This window comes from Sparus aurata, chromosome 16 (assembly GCF_900880675.1).
Source record: "Sparus aurata chromosome 16, fSpaAur1.1, whole genome shotgun sequence".
NCBI classification, from domain to species: Eukaryota; Metazoa; Chordata; class Actinopteri; order Spariformes; family Sparidae; genus Sparus; species Sparus aurata.
In genome coordinates this window covers 12,748,933-12,775,784 of record NC_044202.1, presented here as the reverse complement: position 1 = coordinate 12,775,784, position 26,852 = coordinate 12,748,933, and the positions used below count along the sequence as shown (strand labels likewise).

The 26,852-nt window shown below is 41.9% G+C and overlaps 3 protein-coding genes across 4 annotated transcripts in view; 1 reads left to right on the top strand and 2 right to left on the bottom strand.

The window, feature by feature from the left end:
- The window catches only part of LOC115566244 (gamma-aminobutyric acid receptor subunit rho-1), a 28,758-nt gene extending 19,015 nt beyond the window's left edge, over window positions 1-9,743 (bottom strand). The window contains exon 1 of one of the 2 annotated variants that reach the window (XM_030392028.1): window positions 9,669-9,743. The gene's annotated coding sequence lies outside the window, so the exon portion shown is untranslated. Of the gene's footprint in view, window positions 1-277; window positions 368-9,668 lie in introns of those variants that run through there. The other variant, XM_030392029.1, reaches the window with a different exon arrangement.
- Window positions 9,744-9,931: 188 nt separating this feature from the next.
- On the top strand, window positions 9,932-20,918 carry tonsl (tonsoku-like, DNA repair protein). Its single transcript, XM_030392387.1, has 28 exons — window positions 9,932-10,422; window positions 10,537-10,632; window positions 11,287-11,429; window positions 11,577-11,760; window positions 11,875-12,004; window positions 12,147-12,318; window positions 12,405-12,519; window positions 12,629-12,780; window positions 12,914-13,066; window positions 13,170-13,295; window positions 13,411-13,609; window positions 13,699-13,754; window positions 13,849-13,938; window positions 14,050-14,122; window positions 14,226-14,389; window positions 14,747-14,870; window positions 14,969-15,207; window positions 15,315-15,801; window positions 15,884-16,086; window positions 16,683-16,786; window positions 17,019-17,175; window positions 17,542-17,620; window positions 17,708-18,015; window positions 19,024-19,195; window positions 19,481-19,656; window positions 19,743-19,816; window positions 19,971-20,104; window positions 20,404-20,918. Exons 1-28 carry the CDS (start codon window positions 10,398-10,400, stop codon window positions 20,601-20,603), a joined length of 4,335 nt encoding a protein of 1,444 aa, XP_030248247.1. The 5' UTR covers window positions 9,932-10,397; the 3' UTR covers window positions 20,604-20,918.
- Window positions 20,919-24,331: 3,413 nt separating this feature from the next.
- LOC115597422 (antimicrobial peptide NK-lysin-like) lies at window positions 24,332-26,106 on the bottom strand. The gene is made up of 5 exons (XM_030443303.1): window positions 26,000-26,106; window positions 25,833-25,918; window positions 24,941-25,018; window positions 24,703-24,857; window positions 24,332-24,550 (listed from the first exon to the last, which is right to left on the bottom strand). Exons 1-5 carry the CDS (start codon window positions 26,046-26,048, stop codon window positions 24,475-24,477), a joined length of 444 nt encoding a protein of 147 aa, XP_030299163.1. The 5' UTR covers window positions 26,049-26,106; the 3' UTR covers window positions 24,332-24,474.
- Window positions 26,107-26,852: the final 746 nt, after the last annotated feature.

Genomic DNA, 26,852 nt, shown 5'->3' with positions numbered 1-26,852 from the left:
ACATGACTGCTGCTAACAGCCTGGATACTGTCTAAAGTAAAAAAAAATAAAAAATCTTAAGAATCCGAATTTGACCTAAAAACCTCAATCTCAGTGTTATGGAATAGCAGAGGAAAACATCTGGTTATATACGTAAGTGGGCCGGTTTTGTTAATTACTGATCTAGTAGAAATACTGACGGTTTTAAAAGGCAACATATGCAGGTGGAGAGGGGAAACACCAGTCAGTGAGGGAACAGATTTTGACACAACACCGACGATGTCCGCTCTTGTTTTACCTCGGGATCAATCACTCTCCCTCTTTGCCTCCTCCATCAGCTCTTTGCCGTGTAGACTTTACACAGTTAGTCCAGTTGGTTCACCATTACCTAGAGACCGGGGAAGACAATGTCCCTTTTTGTTTTGGTTGCACAGTGACAGACACGCTTCGTCAACCTTCATCTTTCAAAATCAAGCATGGTGTCAATCCTGACTTCATTATGTATCTTTGTCACATTTATATATATCGAATAACCCACCAATTTTTTTGAAATGTTCCACCCCAGAATGTCACTATCAGCATCGGCCTCAAAAATCGAATATTGGTCAGGCTCTATCATGATTTTTTTTAGGGTTTTTTTTCTGTGAAAATGAAAACATGGATGCAAAAATGATCATTTCCACCTCAAAATTGGATTATTTCACAAATGTCACGTTGCTCAAAAGAATCGCACTGTGATTGTTTTTGACCAAATCATACAAGGATCCAAATGTTATGAGTTACAAATGGACAATATTTTCTAATGATTACAAGATGCTACATTTATTATGTATTGTGTTTTGATATGAGTGACTAACTATTACAGTGAGAATGGTAATTTTTGCATTTAATTTCCCCGACAAAAAATAAAAAAATAAAAAATAATGTTTGTGTGTTCATTCATTGAATGAATTTGTAATGGCAGGCCTATATTGTGATACATTTTTAATGTTTGTCAGAAATATTGTACTTCATCATCTTGTGATGTTGCTTATCATTTTGATAATGGCATATTTAAATATACTATCTATTCAAATTATTTAAGTTTACATATTTATACAGATGCAGCCTCTGTCTCTGGCAGGAATGGTCAATTTCAGGTAGTCGGGGAGCCAAAGTCTTAAAAATGGGTTGGACCAGACATGGTCTGCCATACTTTTTATTTGTGTTTTTTTCTTTTAACTTTGACCCTAAGAACCAATAATTGGAGGGTCTGCTCTGCCGCAAAAATAGCGAAAAAAAAATGTGGCCATTTTAGTGTATGTATCCTATATTTTTTATCAGAAAAATGTGAAAAATGATTTTTTCCCTCAACTCCTCAGTGGGTTGGTTAGGCTGTCAATAAATGTATTCCAGATACACAGAACACATGTGCTGACAACATCCACTGAAAAAATAACTCTTAAAACACATTTCTACACGATTTTGCATCAATTTAATGCAAAAAATTTTCATCTTTACTTCATTGGCAATCAATTATTCCACCAAGTTATGACATCAGTCAATATGCCATTCTTTTCACCAAACAGTATACTCATTCCACAGAAAAAAATATAAAAATCCAACCAGAATCAATGGATCTGTGGAGATTTCACTACTAGTTGGCGATCGACAGGCTCAGAACCTCAATAGAATTTTAGACATATTAGTCTATTTGCCAGCCCATAGAGCCCCATTGTGAACCTAGAAATGTTGAGTACACCAAAGTTTTATGTTAGAAATGTACAGTATGGGTCCCCAGCATTAAGAAACTGCTGGATGCTAACTTGCATATGTTTGTCAATTTGCATAATTAGCATTATTAGCATAAATCAGCATTAATCGCCTATATAGGCAATTTTCAGCGACTGCTTGGCCGATTTCGAAAATATTGGCATGGTTTTGGGGGTTATTGAGGATGCGGAATTCATTTCTGACATTTTCACAATTCGAAATGGCAGTTTAAACCAAAAGTGGCCACATTTCAACTCCCAGTGGGCCGATTTTTATGAATTTCGAGTCAATTTAGAAGTTTTAGCTGAATCTATAAAAAGAATATTTATGAACACAATTATCCAAATGATGCAGAATATGTACATTTTAATTCACATAACATTACACTCTGAGGTGACATTGGAGATAACAAAGGCAAGTACCATATCAAAATTCAAAGTGGCAGTTTAAACCTAAAGTGGCCATATTTTAACTCCCAGTGGACTGATTTTGATGAATTTTGAGTCGATTTTGAGGTTAATTATATGCTTAATACATTGGACCTGCGTTTCAGTATCAAGAGAGCAAAATGTCATTGGTGTGAATGTTGAGACGTAATACAAATTTCTTCAGTTCTGCTTTTGTTTTTTGACTGCACAACTTTGTGTCATTGACGCTGTGGTTACTGCTTCGGACAGAATACTGGCTGGACGGAAAGACAGACAAAACAGAGATTTTTATATTTGGATATGTTGGGACCCACAGATGAACTCATTCATTGTGGCTTTCAAAGTGGACTCTGAACTGAACTCAGTGTCCCAGAATTCCCCATTCTTCACACCTAGTTGCAAAATTCAGGTTTGAGCTACTATTGGTCAGGGTGACAGACCCCCAGCTGATCAGGTAGTCAAAACCCCAGCGCCTTCCTTGTTCGCCCTCTCTCACTCAACGCCCCCTACTTCTTCAACTTCGGATCTTCAAGGGCTCCTCTCCACCTCCCCCACGGGGCTGCCCAACAAGCTGTGAGGAACTGCAAGCTGCCATGGCAGCAGGCCCAAAGAACTTCTCCTCACTGCAGCAGCACGAGGTCCTGCCAATCTGAGGATCTGAGGAACACCAAGCAGGTTAGCACCGAGCTGCTATCCTTGCAAAGGAAACCAGTTTCCTCCTCTGCCGACTTTCATCAAACCTTGCACAGCAAGAACAGCATTGTTCAATACTGGAACCCCAACTTTCTCCTGCAACCACCAGCACCTTTTCTTCAAAGACTGGTAACGCTGAACTGGGCTTAGATAGCATAGCATAGCACAGCTAAGCACAAGACTTTAAACCCTGGTTGATGTGATGCACATGTGTTCAATTTATGTGTTTGTTCACTGTTTTTGGTATTATTGTGACGTCAAGTCAAGTTATTGGTAGTTTGCTTTCCTAGACGGCTAATTCGACGTTAGTCAAATTATGCTTCACAGACTCAGGGTCTCTGCATGCAACTAACCATCTTCTATAACCTGGCATCATGTCACACACACACACACACACGCACACACACACACACACACACACACACACACGCACACACACACACATTCCTTGAGGCTAGAGCATATCACACCCACATGTGATATCAGTCAGTACGTTTACATGCACAGCTTAGTCAGATTACAGCCATAGTTCGACTATGCTACTCAATCGGACTACTGCAATAGTCCGAGTACACATGCCGGTGAGAAAATAGAATTACTGGCTGAAGCATTTCATACCCCGGTACGATAAGTGGCGCTGTACCCATTTCAACTAGTGGTAAAAGAGCCACTCCGGCTGACCTCTTTACGTCACCAGCAACAACAAACTCTGCCTCGGCATTCAAGAAAGATGGCGTACCAAGAGCAAGGTGAAGCTACATCTTTGTACATTTCGTATATTGTGTACATGATAATTACACAAACTAGATGCACAATGGCGCTCTTGCTTGCAGTTATTTAGGAGGAAAGACACTGCCGCCATCCTTCTACTTCTACCTCGTGCCTGCGCAGAAGGCAGAAATCCGATCCAATCTGATAGAACGTATATCTAATGCAAATTGGATCATATTATTCATCATAATTAATAATTATCCCAAATAATCATTAATTATTATTGATAGCCAAATTTAACCTAAATCTCCCTTTTATTGTTGCATAAACATTACTTAATTGTGCCTTGCGTAATGCAAGGCCCAACAGATCATATCATCTTAATGCAAGTAAGTTGATCAGATTGAAGCAGATAACCACGATTACAGTGTGTATATAGTCCATATCTCATTTTTAAAATGTTATATATAGACTAATATCTCTATAGCCTACTTCTAAACCGTCTCTTGGGGTGGTTTAAATTGTTAAAATATGGTAGGAGCTCGTTTGTGTAAAATCCAGAGACTTAATCCGCAGTAATTAATATATCAACAGTTAATGTTACCAGTACTACCGAAAAAAGTTAGTCTACTTTGCTTCATCACCCCAATCCTAATAGCGCACAAGTTCTGGCGAGCAGAAAGAGAGGGTGATTGGCTGTTGCAACAACAACATGCCTTGAAGAGATGCTGCACTATTTCTTTGCCGCCAGTCATCAGAACTACTCAACATTGATCACATGGCATCTGCGTGACATGCAGCACCTTCCTGCTACTGCCAAGGATGACCTCCTCACCGGAAGCCATGTGTGCCGCCACTCAGATGGTGCAGCTGCACTGAGTGGAGATATGTTTGCGGAGCAGACATGCATCAAGCAAGGGAAGGGAGTAGAAGGCATGAAGGGCATCTCCACCAACCCTGAGCAGGTCGCAGTGTGGACTCAATGTTTCAGCATCTACTCCCATCTCTCCAAGTCATTGGATGAGATGTACAATGATGCTGAAGAGTTGGAAAAGACAATGAAGCCCCCCCCAGCACTGAAGACATTGCCTCCTACAGAGCGCAACGTGCACCTCTATGGATGCTCCTCCTGTCCTTTTGGACATTATCAGCTGTAGCTGCAAAGCTGCAGGCCTGTACCAGCTACTGCTTCTGCAAAGGCGATGACAGATGACACAACAGTCCTGTAGTACAGGTACAGGTTTTAAAACACAGGCTGTCAATAAATGTATTCCAGATACACAGAACACATGTGCTGACAACATCCACTGAAAAAATAACTCTTAAAACACATTTCTACACGATTTTGCATCAATTTAATGCAAAAAATTTTCATCTTTACTTCATTGGCAATCAATTATTCCACCAAGTTATGACATCAGTCAATATGCCATTCTTTTCACCAAACAGTATACTCATTCCACAGAAAAAAATATAAAAATCCAACCAGAATCAATGGATCTGTGGAGATTTCACTACTAGTTGGCGATCGACAGGCTCAGAACCTCAATAGAATTTTAGACATATTAGTCTATTTGCCAGCCCATAGAGCCCCATTGTGAACCTAGAAATGTTGAGTACACCAAAGTTTTATGTTAGAAATGTACAGTATGGGTCCCCAGCATTAAGAAACTGCTGGATGCTAACTTGCATATGTTTGTCAATTTGCATAATTAGCATTATTAGCATAAATCAGCATTAATCGCCTATATAGGCAATTTTCAGCGACTGCTTGGCCGATTTCGAAAATATTGGCATGGTTTTGGGGGTTATTGAGGATGCGGAATTCATTTCTGACATTTTCACAATTCGAAATGGCAGTTTAAACCAAAAGTGGCCACATTTCAACTCCCAGTGGGCCGATTTTTATGAATTTCGAGTCAATTTAGAAGTTTTAGCTGAATCTATAAAAAGAATATTTATGAACACAATTATCCAAATGATGCAGAATATGTACATTTTAATTCACATAACATTACACTCTGAGGTGACATTGGAGATAACAAAGGCAAGTACCATATCAAAATTCAAAGTGGCAGTTTAAACCTAAAGTGGCCATATTTTAACTCCCAGTGGACTGATTTTGATGAATTTTGAGTCGATTTTGAGGTTATATATATGCTTAATACGTTGGACCTGCATTTCAGAATCAAGAGAGCACAATGTCATTGGTGTTAATGTTGAGACGTAATACAAATTTCTTCAGTTCTGCTTTTGTTTTTTGACTGCACAACTTTGTGTCATTGACGCTGTGGTTACTGCTTCGGACAGAATACTGGCTGGACGGAAAGACAGACAAAACAGAGATTTTTATATTTGGATATGTTGGGACCCACAGATGAACTCATTCATTGTGGCTTTCAAAGTGGACTCTGAACTGAACTCAGTGTCCCAGAATTCCCCATTCTTCACACCTAGTTGCAAAATTCAGGTTTGAGCTACTATTGGTCAGGGTGACAGACCCCCAGCTGATCAGGTAGTCAAAACCCCAGCGCCTTCCTTGTTCGCCCTCTCTCACTCAACGCCCCCTACTTCTTCAACTTCGGATCTTCAAGGGCTCCTCTCCACCTCCCCCACGGGGCTGCCCAACAAGCTGTGAGGAACTGCAAGCTGCCATGGCAGCAGGCCCAAAGAACTTCTCCTCACTGCAGCAGCACGAGGTCCTGCCAATCTGAGGATCTGAGGAACACCAAGCAGGTTAGCACCGAGCTGCTATCCTTGCAAAGGAAACCAGTTTCCTCCTCTGCCGACTTTCATCAAACCTTGCACAGCAAGAACAGCATTGTTCAATACTGGAACCCCAACTTTCTCCTGCAACCACCAGCACCTTTTCTTCAAAGACTGGTAACGCTGAACTGGGCTTAGATAGCATAGCATAGCACAGCTAAGCACAAGACTTTAAACCCTGGTTGATGTGATGCACATGTGTTCAATTTATGTGTTTGTTCACTGTTTTTGGTATTATTGTGACGTCAAGTCAAGTTATTGGTAGTTTGCTTTCCTAGACGGCTAATTCGACGTTAGTCAAATTATGCTTCACAGACTCAGGGTCTCTGCATGCAACTAACCATCTTCTATAACCTGGCATCATGTCACACACACACACACACACGCACACACACACACACACACACACACACACACGCACACACACACACATTCCTTGAGGCTAGAGCATATCACACCCACATGTGATATCAGTCAGTACGTTTACATGCACAGCTTAGTCAGATTACAGCCATAGTTCGACTATGCTACTCAATCGGACTACTGCAATAGTCCGAGTACACATGCCGGTGAGAAAATAGAATTACTGGCTGAAGCATTTCATACCCCGGTACGATAAGTGGCGCTGTACCCATTTCAACTAGTGGTAAAAGAGCCACTCCGGCTGACCTCTTTACGTCACCAGCAACAACAAACTCTGCCTCGGCATTCAAGAAAGATGGCGTACCAAGAGCAAGGTGAAGCTACATCTTTGTACATTTCGTATATTGTGTACATGATAATTACACAAACTAGATGCACAATGGCGCTCTTGCTTGCAGTTATTTAGGAGGAAAGACACTGCCGCCATCCTTCTACTTCTACCTCGTCCCTGAAATCCGATCCAATCTGATAGAACGTATATCTAATGCAAATTGGATCATATTATTCATCATAATTAATAATTATCCCAAATAATCATTAATTATTATTGATAGCCAAATTTAACCTAAATCTCCCTTTTATTGTTGCATAAACATTACTTAATTGTGCCTTGCGTAATGCAAGGCCCAACAGATCATATCATCTTAATGCAAGTAAGTTGATCAGATTGAAGCAGATAACCACGATTACAGTGTGTATATAGTCCATATCTCATTTTTAAAATGTTATATATAGACTAATATCTCTATAGCCTACTTCTAAACCGTCTCTTGGGGTGGTTTAAATTGTTAAAATATGGTAGGAGCTCGTTTGTGTAAAATCCAGAGACTTAATCCGCAGTAATTAATATATCAACAGTTAATGTTACCAGTACTACCGAAAAAAGTTAGTCTACTTTGCTTCATCACCCCAATCCTAATAGCGCACAAGTTCTGGCGAGCAGAAAGAGAGGGTGATTGGCTGTTGCAACAACAACATGCCTTGAAGAGATGCTGCACTATTTCTTTGCCGCCAGTCATCAGAACTACTCAACATTGATCACATGGCATCTGCGTGACATGCAGCACCTTCCTGCTACTGCCAAGGATGACCTCCTCACCGGAAGCCATGTGTGCCGCCACTCAGATGGTGCAGCTGCACTGAGTGGAGATATGTTTGCGGAGCAGACATGCATCAAGCAAGGGAAGGGAGTAGAAGGCATGAAGGGCATCTCCACCAACCCTGAGCAGGTCGCAGTGTGGACTCAATGTTTCAGCATCTACTCCCATCTCTCCAAGTCATTGGATGAGATGTACAATGATGCTGAAGAGTTGGAAAAGACAATGAAGCCCCCCCCAGCACTGAAGACATTGCCTCCTACAGAGCGCAACGTGCACCTCTATGGATGCTCCTCCTGTCCTTTTGGACATTATCAGCTGTAGCTGCAAAGCTGCAGGCCTGTACCAGCTACTGCTTCTGCAAAGGCGATGACAGTAAATGTTGCAACCCGCTCACACTATCACAGCAAGAAGAGCAAGACGACAAGAATGTAGAGTCTGAAGAAAAAGATGAAGACACAGCAGATGATGATGTTGATGATGAAGATATGGTTATATAGTGCAGAGTAGCAGTGCAAGGCGCTCTGGCTTGATGAAAGTTTTCTAGTTGTAACACGTTGTGTAACTAGTGCACATAGAGTTTTCTGCTTTGATATTTTTGGCTATACTTGTGTTTTAAAACCTGTACCTGTACTACAGGACTGTTGTGTTCTACCTGTAACTTGTATTATACTCCTTTCTCTATATAATTTAGCCACAGTCATAGTATTCTAGTTTGATATGGTACTTGCCTTTGTTATCTCCAATGTCACCTCAGAGTGTAATGTTATGTGAATTAAAATGTACATATTCTGCATCATTTGGATAATTGTGTTCATAAATATTCTACAATTTATTTTTATAGATTCAGCTAAAACTTCTAAATTGACTCGAAATTCATATAAATCAGCCCACTGGGAGTTGAAATATGGCCACTTTTGGTTTAAACTGCCATTTCGAATTTTGAAAATGTCAGAAATGAATTTCGCATCCTCAATAACCTCCAAAACCATGCCAATATTGTCGAAATCGGCCAAGCAGTTGCTGAAATATTGCCTATATAGGCGATTAATGCTGATTTATGCTAATAGTGCTAATTATGCAAATTGCCAAACATATGTAAGTTAGCATCCAGCAGTTTCTTGATGCTGGGGGCCCATACTGTACATTTCTAACGTAAAACTTTGGTGTACTCAACATTTCTAGGTTCACAATGGGGCTCTATGGGCTGGCAAATAGACTAATATGTCTAAAATTCTATTTAGGTTCTGAGCCTGTCGATCGCCAACTAGTAGTGAAATCTCCACAGATCCATTGATTTTGGTTGGATTTTTATATTTTTTTCTGTGGAATGAGTATACTGTTTGGTGAAAAGAATGGCATATTGACTGATGTCATAACTTGGTGGAATAATTGATTGCCAATGAAGTAAAGATGAAAATATTGGAAAAATAAATTTTTCCTAATTTTTTTGCATTAAATTGATGCAAAATCGTGTAGAAATGTGTTTTAAGAGTTATTTTTTCAGTGGATGTTGTCAGCACATGTGTTCTGTATATCTGGAATACATTTATTGACAGCCTAACCAACCCACTGAGGAGTTGAGGGAAAAAATCAGTTTTTTTTTTCGCGATATTTCCGGCAGAGCAGACCCTCCAATTATTGGGGTCAGTGTTAAAAGAAAAAACACAAATAAAAAGTATGGCAGACCATGTCAGGTCCAACCCATTTTATTGAGCTTTTGAGACTTTGGCTCCCCGACGAAGGTGCTTTTAACCGAATCACTGAATCATGTGACCATTTTCTTCAAACACAGTACTAGGATGAGAGGGAATCTTACCTGTTTACCTTTCTACCTGATTTGACCTGACCTCGGCCCAGATGAGTCACTACTTGTTACTTCTTTATCTGTTGTTTAAGTCACAGCGCGTTAACATGCTCTCACCGTGTTGTTCTATCACATTATGTATCTAAAATAAGTGTATAAACAACAGAAGTCGTTAATGAGACAGTTTCTATGTAGAACTACGTCACTCTCTGGTATTAGCCAATGAACGGTCAGAATATGTCGTCATTATTCTTGTGCCCTGATTTCAGTCTGTCACTCAAACAGGCACACTTCTCATCATGCTGCACGAGTCCTTTTCTGTACACCAGCCGTACACATGTCAAGAAATCAGATGCGATATAACAAGAGCTCAGTCACAGCAGATGATTCGGAGACATAACCTTTGAATACTGATGTGTGAGGTGGGTTTTTGTGCCTGACAGTCAAAAAGCAGGGACAATATGATTGAGGGTTGATGCAGTGAGGTGATTGGCTGAAGCAGTGCGCGGGGCATTGTAAAGTTTAGATCTGGAAGAAATTGACGATCGCTGAAGTGTTTACTTTGTTGAGCTATTCAGTGACACATCAGACCCGATCTGATACGTAATGACAGCGAAGACATCGATGGACGAGCAACAAATGTATCCGTGAAAAGCTTTTAAAGTGACGCGAAGCTGCTTCCTACCAGCTGCAGTTTAGCTAGCTTAACCGCTAGCTGCCAGGGCTCTGAGCTGAGTCAACATGAGCTCCTCAAGGGAGATAAAACGTAAGTATTCATTCGCTCGTACGTTGTTTGCAAGTTGAAAATGCCCTTTTGTATCTCTGTGTTTACAGTGCTGCGCAAGACATAAGGTGTAATGTGTGATTACTACGTATACAGAGCTGCAGAAAGCTAAGAGCAAAGCGGCGAGCAGCAGCAACTTAAAAGAGGAAGCTAGCATCTGCAATCAGCTCGGAGAGCTGCTGTCCAGAAATGGTAAGTGGCTCATAATAACAGCTAATGATCACAACGTTGTACTGATTGTTCAAATAAGAAATGTATAATGTACAAATAGACATGGACATATTTGTCTGTAGATAGACATGACTCCTTTTTAAATTCAGCCTGTGTGCATTTACAAACTAGAGATGCATTTATTCACAATAACTTTACATAATAAAGGCCATGCTTGCTCATTGATTTCCCTCTTAGTGTGCACATAAAGTTCCAAAGATCCTCTGCACACATGCATCAGTGCATAAAGAACACAATCCCAAATGTGTGGCTGACATTGTTTTTTGCAGAAAGATGTATAATTTCCATTTCTCCATAGTATATTGATATGCGGTTGCTTGTCATTTCATAAGTTATACTGCTGTTCAACTGTCTGCAGCTTTAGTATATGTCCACTGGATGCTTCAAGTTTCCACGTCAGACTCTTAAAATCATATTTTCAGTGAGCATAGAGAAAATTTAAGCTTTTATAGCAGCTGATGTGAAAACAGCCTTCTAGTGTTGAACTCTGCAGATACATCATTCTACACAGCGAAGTTCAAGCATTTAACTGTAGCAGCATGAAGAAAAACATATTTTTGTCTCTGTCCTGCTTTTTGAGTATGCTAAATGCGCATTCGTCCTTGTGTATCCCAGGTGATTACGAGGCTGCCATCAGCGAGCACCAGCAGGAGTTGGCTCTCTCCGAGGTGCTAAACGACGTGATTGGACGAGCTGTGGCCAACCGTAAGATAGGAGAGTGCTACGCAGAGATGGGCAACATCGATGCTGCTTTGAAAGTGAGTAGATTGGAGTGCTTAATTAAAGATTCATTTGTGGTGCTAAAACCCAAGTCTTCAAGATCTCTGAGTCGGTAGGATAGTGATTCACTTTGCAAGAATGTTACCAAAGTGTTTTACGTGGCTGTGTGTATGTTTCCTCTTCAGCACCAGCGGCGTCACCTCGACCTGGCTCGCTCTGTCAGAGATCATGCCGAGGAGCAAAGAGCACTGGCCACTATCGGTCGAACCTACCTCTTCCGTTATGAATCGGACCAATCAAGGAAGAGTTTAGAGCAAGCAGAGGAAGCCTTCAAGAAGAGCCTGGCCATTGTGGATGACTGTCTGGAAGGTCTGCTTGTTTGTTTCCTCTGGGAATTTATGAAGCCTTTTAAATTATATTAGTGCTATCAAGTTTTTGTATTACCTGTTCGCTCTACATTTTTTCCCTTCCTCTCACCTCTAGGTAATGTGTCAGCGCGAGAGATTAGCGAGATGAAAGCGCGCCTCTTCCTCAATCTCGGTCTGGTTTGTGATCATCTGGGCGAGCCGAAGCGTTGCAGCGAGTTTATCCGACGGAGCGTCTTTATTGCAGAGTAAGAACATCCTACACTACTTTATCTTAATGTCAAAACTCGGCAAGGGACATGGCTAATGACACATACAGTAGGTGCACTTCATCAGTCAAAAGCATCCCGTTATTGCTAATTGTGGTTTCTACATTCTTATCCGGTAAAGGAAGAGTCAGCTGCTGGAGGATCTCTATCGTGCAAACTTTAACCTGGGCAACATCTACTTCCGTAATGAGCAAAAGTCTAATGCTGTGCGCTGCCTTGAGCAGGCCAAAGAGTGTGCGAGGAAGATTAAAGACAAGTTCAGCGAGAGCGAGTGTTTCCACTGCATTGGCAAGGTATGACCTCACTCTTGAGGAAGCATTCATGAAAATATTCCACCTGTGATCTTATTTTGGAACCCCTCCATGACGTTCATCCACAGGTGCAGCTGTCTCTGGGTGATTTTGTGGCGGCTAGACGATCTCTGAAGGAAGCTCTCAAGCTGGGTTCCCAGCAGCCTCTGGACAGGCAGGCTGTGAAGAAAAATTTCAAATATGGTGAAAGTTATCTTTATTTATCTGCTCAGTGTTGTTGGTTATTTTTATTTAGTCAAAAGTATTTTTTTCAACAAGGCAGCCGAGTTGATGTTCTGTTTAATTGCCACAGCGGACCGGGGCTGTAAATTAGAGGAAGAGCTCGGGGAGGATCAGGGAAAAGGGCCGAGCTCCCATCAGGCCGTGGGGCTGGCAGAGCAGCTGGGCGACCTTTACTGTAAGGTTGGCTGCTACAGCAAAGCTCTGGATGCATATCAAGCTCAGGTAAAACATTTTTACCAAAGTTTCCTTTTAGCGCCTGATATTTACTGCGTTTTTAACTCCTCTCCAGTTTGTGTTTATTCACGGTACATCACCACAATTTATTATGTTAATCCCTGTTTTCTATGTGGTGTAGCTAAAGGGGGCTGAGGCGTTGGGAAAGCCTCCCAGGGAGCTGGCTGTCATCCACGTGTCCCTGGCTGCGACCTACGCAGACCTGAGACAGCACGGCAAGGCGGTGGAGCACTACAGACAGGAGCTGGCTTTACGACAGGGCAGCTCGTCTGAGGTATGCATGTACTCCCTGTATGTTCACCTAACATCTCTGGACTTTCTTTATAGGTTGTTATACATGTAAATAATGTAAATAATCTTTTATGTGTCTGTATCAGGAGTGCAGCACTTGGCTGAACATCGCAACAGCTCAGGAGGAGAGCGGCTGTTCTGTGGAGGATATAGACGGCAGCTACAGCAAAGCCTCACGATGTGCTCAAAAGTCTGGGCAGGCCAGACTACAGGTGAGCACGAACAAGCAGCTGAAAGTTGCAAATGCCTCCTATAGAATAATACTGTGATCTCTGTGCAGAGACTTAAAATGTCTGAGCATCAGATGCTGTGCATGGCCGCCCACAGAAACGTGTGTTGAGGCTCTGGCTGGCGTCCCAGAGACGATGTGGCTCATCGACGGCAGATGACACCGAGGCGAGGCTGCAGGAGCTGTGTGCTGCCGAGGGTTGGAGTCCGGACAGGAGCGATGGTGAGGAGGACGAAGAGGAGGAGATGGAGAACAGTGAAACTCTGGACGATAGTGACGTCGTCCTCTCGGACTCAGGTAGACATTCTGCCCCGTTGGCGTCTCTAGACAAATGTCAATTATTTAAGTTATTTCATGTTTTCCTTGTGTGACTGTTCATATTGCAGACGATGATTTGGAGGGTTATGACAAGACTGTATCAGGAAGGAGAAAAGCAGGAAGGGTGAGTCACGTATCGGTCACTTCTCATCTTTGTTCTCCATGTACGTCTTCAGTGTTTCACCCTCGGCCATTATTGTATCAATTTCCTGCTTTAGTGGAACAAGAGGAACGAAAAGGGCGAGACATCCCTGCACAGAGCGTGCATAGATGGAAACCTGAGGCAGGTCCAGTATCTGGTGGAACAGGTAGGAAAACATTTGTGGTTTCAAAATGTACTGCTTTTTTTTTTATTATTGGTTAATGTGCAAAATAGAGACACAAGGATGATTAACTGCACCTGCTTGTCTGTGTGTCAGGGTCACCCGGTGAACCCCAGGGACTACTGTGGCTGGACTCCCCTCCACGAGGCCAGCAACCACGGCCACTATGGTAACTAAATTCACTCCTTTAATTTCGTTTAAAAGTTGTTGTGTAAAAAATGAAACGACCTCTCTCACCCTTTTTGTCTCCTTTTTGTCGTTCTCTCATCCAGATGTTGTAGCCGTGCTGCTGGAGCGCGGCGCTAACATCAACGATCCTGGCGGCCCCTTATGTGAGGGGGTGACTCCTCTCCATGACGCCCTTGCTTGTGGCAATCTCAAAGTCGCCAGGCTCTTAGTGGAACGAGGGGCTTCTGTCACCCTGCGCAACTCCAAGGTAGGTGGGAATCTCGAAGCATGTCACAACTCGATGTGATTCAGATTCAGAGGGCTACGGCGTGATAAGAAAACTATTGTCGGTGCATTTTGATGCTTGGAAGTAAACGCATATCTTTTCAAATATGTTTGTTTGGTTTCACGTAGAAATGATTTTTTTTCTAACTTAGACCAGAAAGGTCCAATTTTATAAGTAAAAAAAACAAAAAACAAACAAACAACTCACATAGATTGACATATATGAGGTTAAATCACGACAGCTAATATTGTAATCACACCAACTCCCTGAGATCCATAAATCGGTTCCAAATAGGGCTTACGTGTGCATTTGTCTCTCGCTTTCACCTTCCTCTCTCAGGGTCTAACCGCCATGGACACCCTCCGTCAGTGGCAGAGGACGTACAGCAGAGAGTTGGACCATGAAACCAAGCAGGAGTGCGTCGCTACAGAGAGACTGCTTAGGAAGGCGCTCGCAGGGGGAGGTGAGGCATTTTCATCGTCGTAGAAGTTTATCCTCTGTTCGCCTTTTTAAACATCCTTTGAAACCCTCTTCTTCCCCACTTATCTCTGACTAACACAGTGCCGGCTGCTCCAGCCCCAGCCAAGCCTTTCGATGCCCTGCAGGACAGCCAGCTGTTTGATGCTGAGAACTCAGAGCCGCTGTTGTCCTCTGGAGGGGGCTGTTCCTCCAGCCAAGACTGGCTCCGCGCCAGGAACTCAGAGGTGAAGGCAGTACCTGCCAGCCCCAAACGGTGGCAGAACCATGGCTCAACACAGCGCCACAGAGCCAGAGGAACAGAGGCTGCTGTCCTGTATGGGGTAAACATAATTACTCCTTACAAATTCACTAGGATTATACAAAGTCTTGTTTACGATTCTCTAAATTAACAATCACACTTCATGTTTTATGTGTACAAATTTCTTAGAACAACAGCAGCTCCTCAGACGACAGCGACACTGAATGCCGGGTCAGTCCTCTCCGCCCCGTCCGCCCCAGAAGCAGTTTCCCCGCAGCCCCGAGTCAACAGGAAGCTCCCCCAAGCAGGGAAACCAACTCCATCCCAAACTCAGGTCGGGAAAATGTCAGGGAGGCTCCTGTGCCGTCTGTTTTTGCGCGAGAGGAGTACCAGAGCGCCATCCGGGGCTTAGGCAGCGCCAAAAGTCGTTTCCAGGGTCTGACGCAGCCTCAGCTCTCCAGCACACCTGCTGTTTCAGCCAGCAACAAATCGGCTCTGGTTCCTGAGGAGGAATATCTGGCGGATGACTGGTTGGAGGACGACTTGGAGGAAATCCAGCCGAAGAAGAAGAGGAGGCTTAGAGAGGAACAGAATGGGTTTAGAGGGGAGGGCGCAGCCTCGTCGTCAACAGCGAGAGTTCAACACATGCACTTAACCTCTGACACGACCTCCAGAGGTAATGATTTCACTCTCTTAATCTGTTTTACCCCACATTTCTTTGCCTGTTTTACCTACATTTTGCTGTTCTTCTACTTCAGGCTCTGCAGTTCCATCCTCTTCCAGCAGGGGTCTCTCTCTGAAAAAGAACAGCTCTCAGAGGCCTCACCAGGTCAAAATGACTCAAATGCCGGGGATGGTCAGGTTGGGCCGACGAGAGGTCAACAGGTCTCACAGTCCCACAGTTACAGATGATGACGACATGAGACCGGAGACGCCTCCGCCTCCACAAGTACACATGCAGGTCAGGAGAAATCTTTGCATCCTAAACTTTATTCTGATGGAGTCACATCCGGAAAAATGCACATCAAAACGGTATTTCTTGCCTTGGATGAAGAGAAAGCTAACGTTTCTTAATAAGGACTCATTTCAAGTTCAAAAGGGTCAAAATTCAGAGAGAGATTTCACAGCAGCGTTGACATCTGCCAGACGATTATTAATATCAGTGGGAGCTGGAACTGGAACGCCATTTTTCAGGGATCTGTCGTCTTTCTTGATTAACATTACACAGTGATGAATGTGGTGGTAAATGAGAGCGAGGCGATCAAGAAAGTAGCGCGGTTTTAAGACACTGCCGCAGCCTGATCACAATCTTATCTTAGATCTAAACCGCCTTTTTTACATCATTGCTTTGCATGAGTCACATTGCACAGTTTGTGTTTCAGCATTTGCAGAACTTTGGATTATGATTCATCTTTAGGACTTATTTACTGGTTTTAGTGACTGGATTATATTTTTTTAGATTCTGATGTGGTAATTGTAAATTTCCCCTTAGAAAAAGCCAATCCTTTTTGCTTATGTGTATTTAATTTATTTGTTTTACTTGTAAATGTATTTAAGCTTCCAGCTCAAACCTTTGCTCCCATGCCTACATCACTGCCTCCACCAATCAGAATGAGGGTCAGAGTTCAGGAGGATGTTTTCCTCATTCCAGTTCCGCAGAGGTTGGTATACTTTATATACAGTATGTCATGCTATCTATCTGAATGAATAGCATTGTTGTTTATTTTCTCCTATACTGCTGCTAAACCAATTCTGATTGGTGCATTCTGCTACAACAACAGCACCACTGATGTGTTTTTTTAGATTTATTCATTTATTTTATAACCACTAGAGGATTTACTATTTTACTCTACTCTACATGTTTACCCTTATCTTCATTGCACTGTGCTCCAGTGAGGCCGACACCTGCACCGTGTCGTGGCTGTGTGAGCAGGCCGCTCAGCGTTACTACCAGAAATGTGGTCTCCTGCCTCGCCTGTCTCTGCAGAAGGAGGGCGCTCTGCTCTCCCCGCAGGACCTGCTGCTGGCAGTCCTGCACACCAACGAAGAGGTGAGGACGGACGTTAGGAAAAGGGCCTCACATGTTGTGTGATTAGTGAACTTCATCAGGACAGAAGTAGGGCAGCAACTAAAGATTTTTTTCATTATCAGTTGAATCTGCTGATCATGTCTATGATATGTCCAAAAAGTTGTGAAAACGCTCATCACGATCTTCGATTTGCTTTTGTGTCTAACCAACAGTCCAAAACCCCCAATTTTTCCATTTATGATATAAATGAGGAAAATGAGGAACAGTTAATTTCTAAATTTAGAAAGCTGGAAAGAGAAAATGTTTTGGCACGTTTGCTTGAAAAATGGCTGAAATGATTAATCGCTTATCAAAATAGTTGGCAATGTTTTTGTTTTTGTGTCTTAGGTCCTGGCTGAGGTTTGCTCCTGGGATCTCCCTCCTCTCCCTGAGCGCTACAAGAAGGCCTGTCAGAGCCTGGCAGTGGGTGAGCAACACACACAAATGCACCCAAACGCAGACACGCACATTCTGACAACCCATCCTGGAGCATAGCCTTGTTATCTCCCTGCAGTTGAGAACAAGCGTGTCACCCGGCTGTGCGAGGCGCAGGACGGGAGCTCCTCGGTGTCTGTGTGCGGCCTCAGCTTGGCCCCCTCCTCCCTCAACCCGCTCCTGCGTGCCCTAAAACTTCAGGCCAGCCTCACCGAGCTGCGCATTTCTGGCAACCGTCTCCACGATGACCTTCTTTCCGAGCTGGTTGCCACAACGATCACCATGCCTCGGCTTCGGCTGCTGGACATTTCTGCCTGTCAGATTACAGGAGAAGGGCTGGAGAAGGCTGTGAATGCTTTGAAGGGACAGAGCCATCCGGCGTTTCCCGTAAGTTCTGTGTGTTTTTATATGCAGCGATTTTGTGGCTGCCACCATCAAAAGAATCGGAATCTCAGAGGATAAAACCACTTGTGTGACTGATACCTAGTTGAGGCTGCCAGCGCATTTGGAGGTGATTAATGTCAGTGGGACTTCCTGGCCCCTCAATTCGGATTTTGAAAGTGTGTTTTGCGTCAAACGCAACCCGACACAAGAGGACGATGTCAAATCAAGAGTCAGAGTCACCATCAGAGTTGATGTGCAGAATCTATGCTGCTACTAGCAGAGCAGTATGGACGAGAACGCATAGAAAAACAGCCCGTGGATGGTTATTTTAGGGAGACATCAGCAAATTCATGTTGCCACGTTTAAAAAAAACAGCATACCTATTTTTGTGTACTAGTTACTGATGCCTCAATACGTCTTTGATAGTGTGAACTTTCAAAGTGTGAACTCGACACAGCTCCTCCCAGATCACACTGGGAGGAAGTGTCACAACCCACAGTGTTCCAAAACCATGCACAATTTACTTATCTGAGAACGACAGGCCGCCTATTTTAAAGGGTTACGCAAATGTTTTTAAAATTGGCATCTTAATGACTAAATCGTTGCAAAAAGTTTTTGGAATTGGTCCAGTAGATTGCCTCTGCTGGCTGCAAAATGGACAGTAGTGTCCAAAACTGAATAGCAGCACTCATTTTCTGTGAAGTATAACTGCTGTTGTCAAAAGAGTCTGGTGGCTTCGAACAGAGCAATATAGCAGATCTTTCTGTCTGTCCGTCCTTTTTATAAAGTTGTCACAAACTTAGAGTAACAATCTGAGCCTGCTAGTGCCAAAAAGAAACACTTTTGGGGGACGTAGCTTTGATTAGGGATTACGGTACAGCTATTGCAAACCATCAGTTAGGCACTGAACTATGTTTAAAAAGAGTCCAGGTTTTAAAAATCCTTGAATCGCACCTTGATATGAATGTAATTTGATAGAACAATATTGCTATTTGTGGTCTCTTCTCGCAGTGCCTGGAGGAGCTCGACCTCAGCATGAACCCGCTGGGTGACGTTGTGTCTGAGTCCCTGTCCTGTCTGCTGTCCTGCTGCCCTCTGTTAGCCAGGCTCTCACTGCAGGCCTGCGGCCTCACGGCTCGCTTCCTACAGCAGCATCGACTGCTGCTGGCCAGCGCTCTGACAGGTGACGCCCCAACAGGCCGAGTCTGTGTTTATTTTAACTGAAATGTCACTGAATGTTTAAATAAGGTGATGTGTGTCAGCCTCAGTGTTCTGGTAATCAAGTCCTTGTATTATTGATAGAGCTCTCTTGAGTTTAATGAACAGGAAGTGTCAGGATTTATAATTCGCTAGAAAGGAGTTTTAGATACAGCACAAATGTAGTGTTACTCTACTATCCCATCTTTTAAAAGATGTTTTAGGCTTTAAAATGAGTAAATAAATCTGTTAATATCCTTTTATCTTTCAGGAACAGGACACCTGAAGTCAGTGTGTCTGTCCCACAATGCACTGGGCTCCACTGGCTTTGAGCTGGTGTTGAAGACTCTCCCTCTCCACTGTCTTACACACCTGGATCTGTCCGCCGTGCGCAAAGGTCCTGCTGATTACCTGCAGCTGGAACACCTCACCAACGTCCTGTCACAGGTACACACGAATCATGTTCAGCACACAAACAAATTAATACAAATGCTATTGAGAGCAAACAAATTAAAGCATTCTTCTCCTTGTAGGACGAGTGTTCGCTGACCAACCTGAGTCTGGCAGCAAATGGGTTGACAGACAGCACTGTAGCTAGCCTAGCCAGGTGTGTGTGTGTTTGTGTGTTTGTGATCATTTGCATGCATACGATAAATCTAAGTTTTTTGTTTTTTTTTAACACAATCATGCTATTAGTAATGATGTTAAACTTGCCTTATTTGGGTGATTAGAATCATTTCATGTACTGCTTGGACTTCCAGGTGCCTGCCGTTATGTACAACTCTGGTGAGTCTGAACTTATCGGGAAACCCGTCCGTAACATCAGCAGGGCTTCACAACATCCTCAACTCCCTCAGAGAGGCTCGTCGACCTTTGACCCTACTCAACCTTCAAGGTACGTGTGTGTGTATATACACCATACACAACAGTTAGATTCACAAGCTATGTTTCAATCTAACTGTAAATCACCTCTGTACTGTATCCCCCGTCTTCAAACTGTCCTCAGTCTGACCCTATTACACCTTTAATCATTCATGCCGATAAGTTTGCTTGAATTTGAGTATGATACATTTGAGACATGTACTTCATAGAGGGTGTTCCCCCTCGATCTTTTTGTTTTCGTTGTTGTAAAAGAAAGACCAGTGGGAGAATCAAGCATTCACTTTGAATTCCTGCTTCTCGCTTCGCCCTCAGGTTGTCAGGTGTCTGGCCCCTGGGACACTGCAGGCCTTGACGGATTGTCAGAGCTTGTCCAGGATCTCCGTCTTTGCTCCCAGGGACTCAACAAGCTGGACCGGGAGGCCCTGAAGCAGAGCTGCGACAGCGGTTGGTCACATGGGCGCTTCATGGACCGAAACAGCAAGTGCCTGCTATCCACTGCAGCCCCCTCATGAAGAGGGAGAAATGAAATGAGATGTTGGCAGATCTTCATCATGACACTAAACCTGAGCCGTGTGAAATTTATAATGATGGCGCTTCTCTTTTTTAAGGTTGTCATCAGTAAGCAGTGATCGCTCGAGGCCGCGCAATTAAAACAAGGACGTTCTGTGTAAATAGCTTTTATGTTTCATGTGTCTTGTACGCCTTATTTATGTGTATGTGTGACAGTTTGATGTGTTAGCAGTGTGCCTTTGTCATACTGCACATTTTTTCCTCAACTCACTGAATTATTAAAAAAAAGAGAAAGTAATTAAAGTGATCATTTTTCATCTGTGACAGAATTCTTTCTGGTTGGACAAAAAAAAAAAAAGTTTTATTCTTTCTTTCTTTCTTTCTTTTTTTTCACACGCATCACTGCTGACTGTCAGCTTGTGGCTACAACAAGGTTTCAATACTGAATGTGGTGATATGAGCTGGTGAAAGGGAAGGACTCACTGTTGCCCACTTTCATCCTCCAAACATTCTGAATATGCAGCACTGCCTTCTCAAGTTTTGCAGTTTGTCGCTCTGAGGATCTGTGAGGGCTGCCAGCATTAAAATTTAATCATTAAGTGTGATTGGACTTTCATGCTCCAGTATGTTTGCGCTTTATACATGTCAAAATTGAATTGTCATGTTTTGATGCAGTACAGTACTGTATCTGAAATCAAGTTCACAGTGAACAGTGAACCTCGGGTGAACCTTAAAGCTCAATGTCGGCAGTACGAGAGGAAAAATGTGAACCTTTTCATTTCAATATTGGCAGACAACATGCAACCTTAACTTTAATATGAAGCTTGAGACTAAATGCTTTTAGATTTGATTATGTCTGAGGCTTAGCTCATTTCTAATGAACTGAAATCCATGACGATTGAGATCTTTTCTAAAACCTGTTGAAGTAAAAATGGTCACTGGATTAAAATAACTACTTTAACCTCAGTATCGTACATGACGTCACTTTACAATTGTGACTTTAACTAACTCACTGTTGACCTGTGGTTTCACACTCAACGCCAACAGTGTTCAGCCCAAACGTCTGTCCCCAACCGCCTCCATATATGGACTTTGTTACTCACTATACTACCTGATCCCACTTTGTGTTTACTGCTATATTAAGTGTAAATGTTCCATCTTAAAGGTGTTCTTGATAAAATTCAGCCACTAAACTCCCCCATCCGTTGCATTTCACGTCACTACAACACTGTTGTTTGAATCATCTGCACCCTCAACTAATAACCAGTTTGTTGTAGCTAACATTGCTAACGCTAACATAAAGATCTAGATATTTTTAAGAATGATTTGTATTCATAATGTTTTCAATATGACCGTTAATATAGGCGCCTCTCAGCTGCCCTATATAGTTTAATTTCATATTAAATAAACCCTAGCGTCTGCGCTATTAAAAAGAATGAAACTAACAATATTACATCCAATCAAACCTCCAAATCCAACAATATGTTAGTCCATCTCCCAATGCTGTGGCCATGTCTGTGGCCCCCCAAACCAGAGGCTGCCATTCTGGAGATGTAATCTTCAGAAACATGTCACAAACACAAATGTCTCCTAAAACGGCATGGCACCATAGTTTTCAGCTCATGTGACTGCAACGGGACAAAATGGAAAATGTTTTATTTGTATTTTTTGGTGCTCCAGCGGGTAGCCTGACAACAATCAGATATGATATGGCAGCACTACAAGGGCAAGAGCCATTCTGCTGCCCAACGAGTCCTTTTAGTTTTGATTTTAAGTATACATTTTAAGGTAGAGTCTTTTTTCAGAGTCCTTTTTACAGTGGCATATTTCTACTTTAGTTAAAGATCAAGGGACTTAGTATACTACAGTGAGACATTCTTACATGTATGATCTACTTCACACAAACTCAAAATAATGGTTTTACCTTTATCATTGCTTCTCGGTATTTATGGTACCCAACAACATCCTGTCAGAGGACGGTTAGTGGTGGCTTTTCATTTTCTTTCTGACTTGTTTTTTTCTTTCAGTCAGAGCGAATGTTTTCACCACTGATTTCGAGTGTCTTGATTTTACCGATCACCTGTTGGACAGACATCCCATATCACCCGTCGGCCCATCTTTAAAAGCTCCAAACCACAAAGAGAAGTTTTAATTCACTACTTTTTTTATTTGTGCCGAAGGTATTTTGCAGTTTCCCGAACAAAGGTTTCAGAATAACCACAGAGACTTGTACGTGTGAAAGATTCAGCAACCGCTCTTGTAGTGTCAGCTCTGTAGTGTCAGCTCTGTAGTCACACCATCTACATGGTTTTACTCACATTGAACACGTTGAAGCTCTACCTTCCATACTGCCGCTGTCCTAATTTTAAAACATCAAGTTCTCATGAAAAAATCTTGTCAGCTTTTTTTAATAACATTTTAACGTTTTTTGATTTTTTTTAAAGGTTTGTTAAGAAGTTGTTTCAAAGTTAATCACTAAAACGTGAATTTATGAGATTTAAATGGAACTACATAACACATTTTTAAACCAACACATTGTCCAGTCGGACAAATGATTGTCATAAAAAGTAACAAACGCACACGTTAACTGATATCATCTGCTCAGATACAGAACTAGACTTTACCTTTACAGGCATAGCAAAATAAACAAAGTTAAAAGGCGGACGTGCCACAAAGTAAATGCAGTGATGAAAAGATAGCAGACAGAGATCATTAAAGGCACAATATGTCATTTCTGCTGCTAGGATTCTTTCAATACAAATAAAACGAAGCGTGGGATCATAGGAGATGTTGTCTTCTTTGATAGACAACCACCATTGCTGATGCCAATCTATCTACTTATCTCAGGTGGAAATAGTTATGGATAAGGTGGAATATGTTTAAGTTTTATTTCACATTATATTTAGTATAATTCACTGACCCCTTCACTCTCTGACATACAATCTAATGTCTTCCCTTAAGTGACAGCGTCATGCAACCAAATGAAATGCACCTTTTCCAGGTTTCAGATTTCTCTGGGTTTGTTTTTAACATTGTTGTAAAAGTTTAGGAAAATAAAAACACAACTCAACAAAATATTCAAATGCTTTGAGTAATTTAATGCAGAAGTTTCAAAGTTAATCACTAAAACATGAATTTATGAGATTTAAATGGAAGTACATATCACATTTTTAAACCAACACATTGTCCAGTCGGACAAACGATGGTCATGAAAAGAAACAAACGCACACGTTAACTGATATCATCTGCTCAGATACAGAACTAGACTTTACCTTTACAGGCATAGCAAAATAAACAAAGTTAAAAGACGGACGTGCCACAAAGTAAATGCAGTGATGAAAAGATAGCCGACAGAGATCATTAAAGGCACAATATGTCATTTCTGCTGCTAGGCTTCTCTCAATACAAATAAATACGAAGCGTGGGATCATAGGAGATGTTGTCTTCTTTGATAGACAACCACCATTGCTGATGCCAATCTATCTACTTATCTCAGGTGGAAATAGTTATGGATAAGGTGGAATATGTTTAAGTTTTATTTCACATTATATTTAGTATAATTCACTGACCCCTTCACTCTCTGACATATAATCTAATGTCTTCCCTTAAGTGACAGCGTCATGCAACCAAATGAAATGCACCATTTCCAGGTTTCAGATTTCTCTGGGTTTGTTTTTAACATTGTTGTAAAAGTTTAGGAAAATAAAAACACAACTCAACAAAATATTTAAATGCTTTGAGTAATTTAATGCAGAAATGTTACATGTTACAGGTATGATTGCCTTCAATCAGAAGCATGCCGAGTGTGTGGTCAATGTGTGACCACAAAGTTTTGTTTTTCTTGCAAATTAAGTGCCAACAATGCACACAATCTCAGGGATAGTCAATCATTTCAAATTTTGCATCCACGTCGCTTCGGTAAAAGAGCAGGTTCACCCACTCCTTTGGCCTGAAGAGATCAGAAAAAGAGGGAAAGCTCAAAATAATTCAAATGTCATCCAGGATAAGAAATGTGTTATATATATATATTTGGAGCAAAAATTGAATAAAATTTAGTTAGTATAAGTAAAGGAGTGTGTGTCGTTAGGTCTGGTGACTCACTTGCAGGCTCCGGTGTTGACACAGATTGTCCTCACGTCATCGGTGGTCGTGAGTTCCTCAATCAGTTCTCCGAGGTGCGCCTTCACAAATTTGCGACACAAAGCCTTTAAAAGGCCGATCTCATTGCAGACGGAATTCAATTTTGTTGTCACGCTCTGTAAAAATAAAAGAGAAAAATGACAGTATAGATCTTTTCACAATGCCTCCCAACATCAGTCTTGAAGACATTTTATTTTACCTCTGTGGTGGCATTTGGTCCAATGACTTTCTTCACCTTATTTAAGGCCCACTTGCACGCCCAGCAAATGCCTGGAATCTGCACATACAAGTAACACCTACATTAATTACTAAGATAAGATAGATAAGATGTTCCTTTATTGATCCCCCTTGGGAGAAATTCACTAGTAACACAGCAGTAGTACAGAGGGAAATAAGTAGCAGCACAGGATTAAGTCTCAAAAAATAGAGACAATAATGAAGAGATATTAGAAAAAATAAAATAGCCATTTGAATAAAAATATAATAAAAGCTATTAGAATAAAGATAAACATACAATTCACAGTAGCTGTGCTTGCGGGTACATGACGTGTGCAATATATGATAAATGTGCCCGTGCCGAGGTCCTGAGATTTAAATAACAACCATGTGCAAAGTTCAATAAGCAGTTGTTGAACAGTAAATGGGTTATAACATAAAAAATGTAGTTATAAGCAAATACTACTTACAGTATACTGCACTTGGCTGGGAACCACCCGCCCAAAGTATATTTAAAGTAGTTAAAACCAGCCTCACCTCGAGCAGATAGACAATCAATCAAATAACATAATGTGTCAACCACAGAGGGCTTTTTCTGCAGAATAAGTACTTTTGATTTAAACACAGCTTGCAATTGTATTTCAAGAATAAGTAAGATTTTGAATGCAGTCATAACAACTGCATTTATATATTCACTGATGATAAACCAGTTTAGGCTGGGATATGAAATGAAGTCAGGGTTCAAGTTTGGATTGGTTTCAGGCCAAGTGGAGTTTAGATACAGAGCTGCAGCAGATAGGCGAATGATGCTTTGTTGATCATCAATTGTAGATATAATCCCTGTAATATAAGATTGTTTGAAGCAGCCGTGTTACCTTGCCGGCCTCGCCAGAGATCTCTATGTCCACTGGCTCCTGGTCATCAGTATTGATCTGAAGGGTTCTCCCGTGGACAGTCCAGACTGTGAAAAGACAGAATGTTTAAGCATAATTTACATGATAAAGACCATTTTTGTATAGAATTCAAACACTCTGTAGCCCACCGCAACATGTCACGAGGATGCACACAAGGAGGACTGAGGATTGTTCCATTGCTGGCAGTGAGTGGTGATCTCTGAATGTACCTCATATGTGGCTGGTGCATGTTCATCTTATATACAAGGCAGAGGTGAGGGGCTTTTACCGCAACGCTCGTCTGTGCTTTCTAAAACGAAAATTTAAACTATAAGTATCCGGTGGTCACAGTGCAGAGAGTTTCAGTGGTTTTGAGGGGACCACATTTGCAAGAACACATGTCCCACGCATCATGACAATTTTTCCAGTCAGAGCGCAGCAAACAGGTGCTGGAGCCAGTGTTTGTCACATAAAGCTGAAGTATTTTATGTGTGTGGTGATTAACATGCTTTGACGTCAACCACACTATGTGGACGTGTGGTTTTCCTTTCAGCTGAAAGCTCATTCAGATATGAATGCTGCTAAAAAGTTATTTTGGGTATTTATGATGCTGGTTTTAAATATTGACTAGATATAGTAGTATAGTTTATTAAAGGTTGTTTGCACTTTTCCACCTGGGGGTTTCATGCCTGACTTTGAAAATGGTTTGACAAAGAAGACTGTCTGCCTCCATGCTAACAGCTCGGTGTGCCTGTAGTCATACCCGTGCTCTGAGCTACACACTTATGTTAGTGTGCTGATATGCTTACAGTCACAATGCAAACATTTACCAACTCTGACTAAACACAAAGTGAGGCTGACACTGTGGGGATTGGCATAAGGCATAAAGCCATCAAACTTAAACTACTTGATGCATAAATTACTTCATATTTTAGGTATCTTGTGTTAGCAGATACATTACATTACATTGCATTTTATGGATCTAGGCAGTGATGTCACAAG